General features: G+C 30.0%; 1 protein-coding gene across 2 annotated transcripts in view; it reads right to left on the bottom strand.

Annotated features, from left to right (window-relative positions):
• Positions 1-291: 291 nt before the first annotated feature.
• mRpL24 (mitochondrial ribosomal protein L24) overlaps positions 292-12,223 on the bottom strand; it is a 55,731-nt gene continuing 43,799 nt past the window's right edge. For both annotated transcript variants that reach the window (XM_035364615.2, XM_035364616.2), the window contains exons 5-6: positions 1,983-2,119; positions 292-516 (exon numbers count right to left, since the gene is read on the bottom strand). In XM_035364615.2, the coding sequence (XP_035220506.1) occupies positions 380-516; positions 1,983-2,119 (274 nt within the window). In that variant the 3' untranslated portion in view covers positions 292-379. The remainder of the gene's footprint in view (positions 517-1,982; positions 2,120-12,223) is intronic.

The following is a 12,223-nucleotide window of genomic DNA, read 5'->3' as shown; positions in this document are numbered from 1 at the left end:
AATTTGCATGCCTGCTAGTAAATGCTGTGAAATCCATAAAGACACACACTCCAAACTCATGCTATAATTTGATGATGTCACTTTGCTTATTTCACAAATCAGTTGATTTATTATACAATGTGAAAAACATTCTAATTAAATTTCAATAATTAATAAAGAATATGGCAGTCTAAAATTTCTTACAAAATATTTAAATCGATAATTACAAGTTTGCTTACAGGAAAAAAACTAGATAACTTTAGTTAATTTCTGTGCTATTTTTTAATGGCATAAAATGAAAGAAAATCAATATTTTAGCTAAGATTCTTTATTTACTTAACAAAAAACGATTCAATGAGCTAAAAATATACACAGTTGAAATGAAACTCTAACAATACACTTAATACCAATATGTTTTGATAGGCACTCTGTCTTCTTTAATTCCCATTTGCTGCATTATTTCTTGTTCAAATGTCATTAGCTTAGGTTTAAATGTAATTTCTTCAACTGCTTTTGCTGGTGTATCTTTAGGTTGTTCTGAAAAGAAATGGGGAAGAAATTTAAATTTTAACATTAACAAAATATTCCTTATAAAATAAACGAAGAAAAATTATTTCAAATTGTATAGAATAGCTTTTACAGTGTCATAGCAATATTTGAGCTTTCAATACATGATAAAAAAAAAAAAAAAAAAAAAAAAAACAGCAAAAATTGTACTTGCAAATTAAAACAAAATCATATGAATTAAATCAATATTAATTTTATTTAAACATAAACATGATATTATACACTGCATATGAGGAAAATAAATCATTAATGCGCATTAGCTTAATTATTATCCTACAAAAAGGTAAATGAAAAATATTCTTTTAAAGAGAATTTGAAATAGAATGTATTTTTCAATAAACATAGTACAAAAACGAAACATACCAAAAGTAAAGCAACGAAGTTGATTTTATAAAAGAAAAACTTATTTCAGATGGTTCTGAAATAAAACAAGCTAAAAAATAAAACTCTATCATATCATTTTGAAATATTTATCAAAACACATTATGCTTAATTTTCTCAGAATCAAAATATTCCAAGTTGCAAAAATGGAATGTAATGTCACTTTAAAATAAGGCAGAAGAAAATAATTGCGTTTTATTTTAAAGTTATTTCCTGAATATAATTTTAATATATCATCATTATTTTTGTGATATTTATGAATGATATCATGTTTGTAAAAAAAAAATCGTCCAAATATTCGCAAATCTTCGAATAAAAAATTTTGTATACAAACTGATCTTGAAATTGCTAAATTTAGTGCTACATAATAAAAGAACTCACGTTTCAAAAAAGGAAAAGTTTTTGATGTAATATTTTACGAACTCTTCACCCACAGAAAAAGAAATAATTTTGAAATGTTTATGTTTTATTCGAGGCAGCGCCTCATACCTACCTCTACCTCAAGTATCCACCTTTTATATTAAGAAATAATAATAAAGAATTCTAACATTAACATGTCAAATAAATATTCATCAATTCGTTGCCAAAACGCTAATTCAGATTCGCTGATTCCAAAATGCTAATTCAGATTCAAAATAGCTGTAGTTAGAAAAACAGAAAGAAATGTCAGATGAGTAAAATTAAGGACCTTTGCTGATTTGGGCCGCAATTAAGAATTTTTATGGACCAAAAATAGTTCAAAAAAATCTGAGGTCTTTCAAGTTCTTTTAAGGCTAAACAAAATCTGCTAATGTGTTTATTTTATGATAAAGACTTTCTAAGTTTATTCAACTTTCTAAATTTATTCGAGTTTAATTCTTGCAAAACTGAAAAACATTATGAATCCATTTTCAATGATTATTTACCACACATTTTAAAGATTTTTTAAATACTGTGTACAATTATTAATTTACAATATTTTTTAGCTATACATATTAAGCTAAAATATAGCATGCTTCATTTTTTAATAAACTCATTTAGCATACTCATCATCAATTAAAAAAATTAAAACATACCTTGATAAAATTTTTTACTCTTATAATCATAAGTTTCTTGAGCCATTTCAGGCACTGGAATAATTCTACCAGTTCTTACAGATACTCGAACTTCTTCACCATCATCAGTAAACCTCCATACAATTTTAGTTGGTTTGCTAAAATTGTTGAATAGATTTATTACATTCCTTTCAATAAATACATATGCATATTTATATACATAAACAGAAAGGAGGGAAAGCACCATCTAATATTTTTTGTGTTGTTCAAAGATCAGCTACATAATTAAAACTAAATCCTATTTATTTTAAACTGTAAAGATTTTACAAGCTTTTAATCTCTGTAATTATTACAAAAAGAAATAAAATACTGCTAACTAATGAAATAATAGAAAGTGATATAGCAAAAATATTCATTGAATTTACACAGTAATCCATATATTAATTATATGTTAAAAATTCAGAACCTGTATCAATCAGAAATTTAGATATATATTACACAGACTTCAAATTGCTGTATTCAAATATAATAATATAAATTATTATATTTAAATAAATATGTTATACAAATTCTAACAGGATCGAAAGAGTAAGCTAATATGTTTATGGTACATGCTTAAATATGCTCTGGTTAAGCACCCTTGATCACAAAACACACATTCAGAAACAATCCACTTAATATATATTTTTACTCTCGGATGTTCAAGCCTGTTAAAAAGATGACAATACATTAATTCCTTATCACCCACCTAGTCCTACAAAGTAACTGCAATACAGATCACTATATTATTGTTATTTTTCTGAATGTACATAATTGTCGCATAAAATTTTTAAACTAGTTGCATAAACTAATTAACTACCAAATTATGAAAGAAACATTGACACATTTAATACATGCACAATAAAAAATTACTTTCTTTCATCAAATATTCACTGTTTTTATTTCAAATTTCAGATTAATGACATATTTTTATGTCAGATTCATTAAATGTGGTTGAAAAATCTCCATGTTGTAAGCAAAAAGCATGCAAACAAACTTGGAATTTTAAAATAAATCTATATAATCTAATATTCATATTATTTCCTTGAAATTGCATATTAACTTTCGCACAGCAGTCAAATAAATCATTTCCTAGTTTTTATGATGAACATAAAAAAAATCTTAATCAGTTTGTGGCTTGGACATCAATCTAATTGCGACTAAATTTTCACTGAAAAGTGTGAGCTCAAGCCTGTTATTTACATGACTGAAGTTACAGAACAATTTGCCAAGCTTTTCTCTAGCAGTTTGGCACACTGTAATACTGTTGAACATTGAAATTGTTATGGGCTAAAAATATCTAATGACATTCAATGGCCTTGCATTTTTTCAGCATATCTGCAGTGTTAAAATTGTTTTTGCAGAGATTTCATCAATTTTCCGCCAAAATATTATTTTTTTCTCTATGGTATAATCTTTGATTGTAACAAACCAAATATCATTAAAATATTCTTCCAATAAAATAATTTATTCAAAAAGTATTTATTAGTAATCCTCATAATAGTTTGGACAGTCAGGAATTTTGCTGATATGTTTCAGCATGCATTGTTTCTTGTTAAAATTTTTGTTTTAAATGAAAGAACATCATAAGAATTTTCATCTGCATTTGGAAACTTTTATCCCTTTAGTAAATTAACTGTTCCATGTCTGATGGGAATACTACAAATTAATGACAAGTTCTATAAGAAATTTAGATATTCAACATTTTAAAAATTGTAAAAATTTTCAAAATAAACTTCATGCAAAGCATTCAACTATCTTTGATGTTAAAAAATGATGGAAATTGTGTGGAGCTGCTAAAAATGCACTGAAGTCTACACCACATTCAAAGTTAACACCAAGGACTCAAAGACTTATCCTTCACAAAATTACACAAGACTCAAATAATACTGCTATAAAATTTATAGCCAATTTATAGACATGCTACAAACATGAACAGTGAAATTGCTAGAACAGTCATCAGAGTATATGGATACAGTAGGCAATCAGCAAGATAAAAATTTTTCTAAACAAAGAAAATACATTTGGCGTTTGCAAAATGCACATGATGCAAAGCACATGATGCATGTCATATTGGAACATTGCCATATTTGCATACTAGACAAATTTAATGCATGTGAGTCTGGTAGATGAATTTCTAAGTGAAGAAACTGAATGAAGAACAGAATCCGAAAAACCTGCTCCCTACCGATAAGCACAGGGGTGAAGGCACGACTGTTGGGAATATTTCGTTACCTCTGGGATGAGAAATTTAGTTTTTATAGAAATTAATATGGATGGCTATATATAAGCATTCTTAATAAAAATTTGAAAGCCCCTCCAAGAAAACTTGGAATGCAAAACAGATTCAAGTTCTATCAGGATAGCGATTTTAAACATAGGCATAAATGTTCACCTGTGGTTATTATACAAACTGTCCAAAAATTATCAAAACTCCTCCACATTCTTGAGACTTACAGAGGAATTGAACCAATGAGGATGGATCACTATGGAGAAATAAAATGTTCTTCATGAAATCATTAGTTGAATTTCTGCCAAAGTAAAAGAAAAGCATAATTTTAATGAAATACTGAATAATCCATTATTTTCTCATGTATATTAAATAGAAAGATTTATTCAAAGTGTCCAAATATTTACGCGAGTTTATTTCCAGAAGCTTTTGGCAAAAATATTTTAATGCCAGGAAAGTTTTGCATATTTTTTTCAAAACCAGTAAGTGTTTCAAAACGATTATTGGACGCATACATGAAAGGAAAACAGGCATTTTACAAATACTTATAACTAATATTTTCAAACAAAGCTAAAAAACCCAAGTGCTCAAAAACAAATGAGAGCCACAGTGTAAATTCACAGGCACATATGAAAAAGGCATGCAAAATAACATGAATATAGTGATAATATACTGGTAAACTGGCCCTTTTTTTGCTTTTTTTTTTTTTTTTTTTTTTTTAATGGCAAAGCACACAAGGATTATTTACTTAAAGGAGGGATGGTTTGTGGAGGGCTTTAAAAGGGAAACTGGCTCATATCCATGTTACACATGGGAAAAAACTATGAAAACACCCATACAGCCATCCCGCTCACCTGGAATTAGATCAAATTACTGGTGTTCAGTGACTTCACCACTCAGCCACAGGTGGGCCTTTTTACATTTAAAGATAATATAGATAATTTGTAAAGATGAGTAGTCATGGAACCATCATATCAGAGGTACTTCAGTGATTTAATAATATTCTCTGTTATTTCTAAATTAGTGGTACATGCACATCAGATAGTTTCATAACAATGATTTCAAAATTGCATCATTAATCAAAACTGCTTTATACAGATTGCTATATTTTATCACTAAGAAAGTAAAGCAAGCATAGAAACATTCATAACTTGATGTTGTTCACACAGTTGCGATTCACATGTAAAAACGCACATTGTTAGGAGAGATTTGTTTGTCTGTACAGCTTACTAATATAAATATACAATGAATAATGCAATATAAGAACATGTAGCAATGATAGTTATGAAAAAAAATAATGTACATCAAGCATTTCAAATCGCAACATCACTAATGAATTTTATCACCAATGGTCCTCAATGGATACCAATAGATAGCAAGATCTTATGGTCATGTCAACTTATAAGATCTTTTTGCTCATAAGCTACATGATTTTCTGTATATTTATTAATACTTGATAAAGAATTACACAGAAGAGGAATATCTGATTGACATGCAATATGTGAATAATATACATATCATATCTTTATAAATGATAATCTTCCTGCAATGATCTTCCAATCTCCACATGGCATTAACATATTAAACCCTTATCACTCCTATCGACATGCGCTGCTAGGCGAGACATTTCTGAGAAACGAGATTCTAGTAGCACTGGTTTATATGGGAGGCTTCTGAGAAATGTTTCGTCTAGCTAGGCACAACATATCCTGGCTATGAGCAACATTTTGAAACCTTCCGGAAAATGTTCCGTCTGGAGACGTGTTCCGCGTATGTTCAATTAATCAGACGAAAGTTTTGCTTCTGAAGGATCATGGGTAATTTTCAATATGGCGATGGCTCTCATTATGAAATCATGGACGGTGAAATAGATGCTGATTTAATTAAATACAGTCAAAAGTCTTTAATCTGGACTTGTCGGGACTTCGGCGATTCCGGATTATCAATTTTTCCGGATTATAGATCATCAGTTTAAATCTAGTAAGATGGCATACAGAAATTCTAAAATTAAAAATATGAAACCGTAATTTATAAAATAATGAGCAATTATGATCTAAAGGGTATCAAAATTTACCAAAAAAGAAGCTTAATATTTATTTGTTTCCTTTATTAAACATTTCTTTCAACGCGCGCATGCGTAAAGCATACCTTACACATAGCCGAAATTAGAAAATTGCAACCAGAAAACTATTTGATTTGTATTCGTGATATTTATATAGGAATTTGATTTAAATCATATCAAAGGCGGAGTACATCGAGATTAAATACTACATTTAGTGAGGAATTATAAGCCGAATAAAATAAAAACATCTGCCCTGAAGATAACGATAGTGTTGACAGATCAACTTCCAGTTCATTGCGCGCCGCTATGTCCCCCCCCCCCCCCGGGCAGAGCAGCGTGAAATTGATAAACAGATTTCGGAACGGTTAGATAAACAAAGGATATGCCTTTATCCATTTTTGTAGCAATTCGTTTTTTGTTTGATGGACATCGAAACATATTTTCGTTTTCTAGATAGATCCTTTGGGAGCTCCAGCATCGGAAATTCTATTTGACATAATCGAAAGTTCAAGCTTACTTAAAATTACTATAAAATTGCTCTTACAGTCTGCAAAAAATAATAAGCCGGATCCAATTCGAAGATTAAGGAACAACGCAATCATCAACATTAACTGAAATAAATAATTAGATAATTTTAGCTTATACCATCTGTTATACATTAAACGCGCACGCGAAAACGTATTCTGCACTTGCGCAGATGCATATGCGCAGTCGTAAATGTTTTGTGCACACGCGTAAAACGCCTATGCGCATGCGCAGAAAGATTTTAGCTTTGAGGTCCAGATTATGGGTGTCCGAATTAACGACTTTTGACTGTATATTGTTGTTTTGTCGTAGTATAGCTGTCTAAGTCATTTTTAAATGTTTATATATTCACTAAATTTATAATCGTGGAAATTTTAGAGTAGACGATATTTTATGTGTGCTATTTCTCATGATTTGTTTACAAATTATTCGGCGCCAAAAGTTCGCCAAATTTGTCGTATTTCGGGCTGATTGTGTGAAAAGAATATTATTGTTATATAATAGAATTTCTTTTATTAAGGAAAATAATTTTTTAAAATATGTTTGTATATGCATGACTTTACTTTTCTGCTAATTACTTTCATTACTTTTAAGCTGAAATTGCATAATCAGCGATTATGTATATTTATTAAAACATAGATTATTTAATAATTAGGATACACATTAAATTTGTATGCTATTATCTTCATGTTATTAATGAAATGCTTTTTAAATTATAAACACATTAAGAACTATATTTTTATTATAAATGCTACATATTGAAACATTGGAAATTTATGAATTTATTATTATGAATGATGAAAAACATTTGTATATACATTCATTAATAAAAATCATATTCATTACATTAATAATGCTAATAAACATACATCAACAACTTCTAAACCATTATATATGGTCGTAAATATACGACTTATTAGATGTGTGTGTCATATATATTATGTATGAATTCAAAAATCAGCATTGCCAAAAAGTTTGTTTGAAGTTACTTCTAATTCATATAACAATTATGTAACTGTCAGCAACTGTAGTCATCAGTTCTTTGCACATTAGCATGGATATGGAATACACAGTTGAAAAATAAATGAAGTTAATTTTGTGCATTAGGCTAGTCATTAAACTTCACCCACTTACACACAACCTTTGCATTTGTAACTATACTTGGGAATTTAAACAAAAAATTGAGAAAGTAGCTTTTATGAAATATTTAACATTTTGGGGATAAAATAAAAATTTTTGACTCATCACAAAACAAATATCAGTAAATGGCATTCTATCATGCACATAAAAGTTATTAAGGCTCTACTCTTATATGCGCCCTAAGATCACCAAATGAGGCGATATGTGTTCTGTGCCAGTTTTTGGCATGATTGTATGGCAACACTTTTGACGTTGAAAACTCTTTTGCTGGAGTGGATTAATTGCTCATTGGTTCATGTGATGCATGTTTTGAAATGGCCTATGTTGCAATGATAGACGTGGTGGCAAGATTTCAGTCACGTATTTTAGATTGTGTGTTAAGTAAATTTAGTATTAAAAGGTATGATGTTGGATTTGTTAACGAGTCTTTTGTTCACGGGTGTGTTTATGAGGATTGAAGTGTATTTTTGGAATTTCTGTGGAACTTTTAAAACGGAGTCCGAAATGCAGAGCTGTTATGAGAACTCAGATGAAGAAAGGCGTTTCTGATAGTTTTTGTGTGGATTTGCAGTCAAACACTTGCTGGTAAAGTATGTGGCTGTTGTGGAGTTTAAGATTTGGATCGTGGTTTTCATGTTGTAAGTTAACTTTGGAGGAAGTTTTTATTGTTACTTTCATAATTTTGAATCACAGAAAGACATGTGATATAGCAAATTCATGGCACTTTTGTTCACAGACGTTGTGTGACTGGCGAAATTTTATTAACGAATGTATTATGGTAAATGCATTTTATTTTGACCATTTTTATTTTGTAGAATGTTATGTTCATTTTTTTTACCATGAATTTCTGTTGTTTTTGGAATTGTTCGTGATTTTAGTTATTTTAGTTTATTTTGTTGATTCATGCGCAATGCCTAGATTGTGCAATTCGTAGATGTTTTTTGAAGTTTAAACAGGATGCTGTGTGCATGGTATTCTTTGAAATTTATTGTTGTTATGTTAATTTATTAAAGCGAGGCATGCGTAGTTCATAGATTCGTTCGTTGCCTAGATTGAGCAATTCGTAGATTTTTTTTTTTTTTAAGTTAAAACATATCGCTGTGTACATGGATTCTTGTTAAATACTTTTGGTTAGAAACTTTACATTTTTGCTACCTAAATTTTTTGTTTTTGTTTTGGATTTTTAGCTTAAATTGTGTATTCAAAACATGGTCTTTGCATGTGCAAAAACCATGTTTTTGGAGACATTTTAGGCTGAAAGTTCGAAGTTTACCTTAAAATATTGCTGCTGCACGATGTGCTAGGCACTGCACCACCAGGCTTTAGTTTAATTTATACTCCTTGAAAAAAATCAATAATCTTATGAGTAAAAATGTAAGAGAACTCACAGTTAGTCAATAGGAACCCTATGTCACTAGCAGTTGCAGCATAATGGTGGCATCAGCAAAAATTCACAATAAAACAATTTGTCCTACCCAAAAGTTGAAGAAAAATAATCTCTTGTCAAAACACTAGTGATGTAGCCCGCTGCAATCAGCTGAAGAAAATGGTGGTAGAAGAAACAATGAAGACTGCAATGACACAAAAATGAATTCCTCAACACTACAACCGGAATGCCTGTAGTGAGGCAGCCGGAAACGCTGGATAACTTCAGCTACGAAGAGCGAAAATGAGCATCAAAATTCTTAGAATGACCATCTCAGAAATTAATTTTTTTATCATTTCAGAAGAGTTTCAAAGTTCTACATCAAGATGGACATATTTCTTAAGAGTTCGTAGGAAAAGTATGGCCCAATGCATAAAGAAAAAACAAAGCCGCAACCCGCTGGCTCAGGCCGCCTGCAGCAAGGCAAGCCCGCAACAGGGCAAATGCTCCACAATCTTTTCAAGCTGAACTTTACATCACTGCCACTCAAATCGACTTCTAACCTCCACCCCTTTAAAGTTATAGGTCCTGACATTCTGCATTAAATTTCACCAACCTGAGACTTATTATTTAACCAAAAAACTTACCCCCTGAAACAAATCAAAATCAAGACATTCTACAACGATACGGCTGGCACCAGAGGCATGGGAAAAACAAATCCCCCCCCAGCTAAACAGTGGGAAAAACTAACACATAAGAATCAAATTGCCAAAAATTTACAGAACACCCTTGACTGGAAGAAACTGATTTGTTTAACCATTGCAGCATACACAAAGCGAGAGCTTAAATGAAAAAAAAAACAAGAAAGCCAATTTACGACTTAATTTTACTGCCCATTAGGAAAACCCCCCAGCAAGGACATTCAAAAAATAAAATACTGCCATCAGTTCCACTGTTATCATAAAAGCCATTAAACAGATGTCATTTCCGTTCAAAGAAAGTTCAAAAGAAAGGCATCCTGTCTTTGTTACAAAATCATACCGTTGAACAAAATAACCAGCTAAAGCTTTTAACACTTCCAAATAACCTTCTTACAATTTCAAATTTAAATGAAATACAAATAAAAATACTTAATTATTGATTACTTAAAAAAAACATGAACACACTTAAAAGTTTGTGATACAACAAATGTGATGATTTTTTGTAATGTTTTTCAAAAAAATTTTTTTAATAATTTAAACACTTTTTTAACCAAGTACGAGGACAATGTATTTAAACAAAGGAAAAATTTAAATTTAACTGCCAAATAACAGAATGAAAAATTTGTTCAGTGATATGCATTAGAAGAATATGAATCTTCTTAATTACTTTATAGACATAAAAGTAATTTTTAAATAAGTTTATTTTTTTTGCCATAAGAATGATAGTAATTTTTCATATTATACATGAATTTCTTTAAATTTTTTTTAGTAATGGCAGTGTAGTATAAAGATATTTGCATGTGAAAGGTACAAGCAGGCAAAGCAGGTGCATTTATTAGACATTATTAGTAGTAATTCTACTTGGAAAAATCATTATGAGCAGTACTGATGTAAAGTAAAATGAAATGCTATGGATTATGTATTTGACCAACATTGTATGAAGAAAACCATTCAGTTTTTAATAAGAAGGGTGAAAAATTTTGTCGTGTTTGTCAACAGGTTTTGAGATGAAACTTAGATATTAAAACACTCTGAATAACACTCCCATCACATCAAGTAAGTACTCAGCCTCACAAAACAAAGATTAGTCCCTTTTTTAAGAAAAGTAATGCTTAAATTTTTTTCTTCCCAAATGTGCAACTCTGTTACAAATCATGATCAACAGGATAACAAATCATGTAGCAGTGAGGGTATTACTGAAAGGGAAACAAAAGAAAATTGGTGGAAGATATGGTCTCTATTACGAAGGAAAAACTGTTACATCATATTGTTTACATGCTACACACTAAATCTTCCAAACTACCTGAAATACCTTGCTGCATATGCCCTGCAGTGAAGACATATCCATATGCAACTACCAAATATCTAGTCCAATAAAACATTAACAATGTAGTGAAAGAAGTTATCATAAATTGGTTCAACCAAAAACCTTTACTGTTATTTGCTCATGCCCTCTATCCACTTGCTTTTTATGATGAGATGGTTGCCTGACAGCAGACAGTTCTCTTTCAGAAAATTTTAGTTAATTAACCTCATCACTTCCCTTATCATTTGAGTAAACAATGCATATTAAAGTTGATTGTTTGTTGCTCTTATTATTTAATCAATTATGTTAAAAGTATGTGACAGCTAATGAGCTTACAGGAATGTTTTCATGAGAAACTTTCATACAGATCAGAATGTATGTAAAGAAAATCCAATGTAATCAGCTTAATTGCTTGAAAATGAACCTACACTAAAAATCAGTATTTGGAAGTCTTATTCATTCAGCCACTGGAAGACCTACTTTAAAAATAAATGTACTGTATTTTAAAAGTGCTACAATTAACTACAATTTCCGTCACTTGGTTGTACTTACAAAAATACACTGCTTATCATTAAAAAAAAAAAAAAAAAAGAAAAGAAAGAGAGAGAGAGAAAAGAAAAAAGGAATACTATTAAAAGCTGACTGAAAGCTCATTAAGAAAAAAATTACAAAAACTGACCTAAAAAGAAGTTACTTCTGCAAGTAAAATTATCATTAATAAAGAGAATATTTCACTTTCCTTCCTCCTCTGACAAATTATTAATGTAACTTTTCAGCTATACAGTAAGAGCAAAATCTCATGATAAATGTAAAAAAATTGTTAAACAAATTAGCTGTTTGTTCCTTGCTGATGCATATCCTTAAACAAAAATTCTCATGTGATTCATTTTATA

The sequence above is a fragment of the Stegodyphus dumicola genome, chromosome 8 (genome assembly GCF_044657685.1).
Source record: "Stegodyphus dumicola isolate Sdum_Otavi_A_Nest chromosome 8, ASM4465768v1".
In the NCBI taxonomy this organism is placed as follows: Eukaryota; Metazoa; Arthropoda; class Arachnida; order Araneae; family Eresidae; genus Stegodyphus; species Stegodyphus dumicola.
The sequence above is the reverse complement of the archived record's forward strand: the minus strand, read 5'-3'. Positions and strand labels throughout refer to the sequence as shown.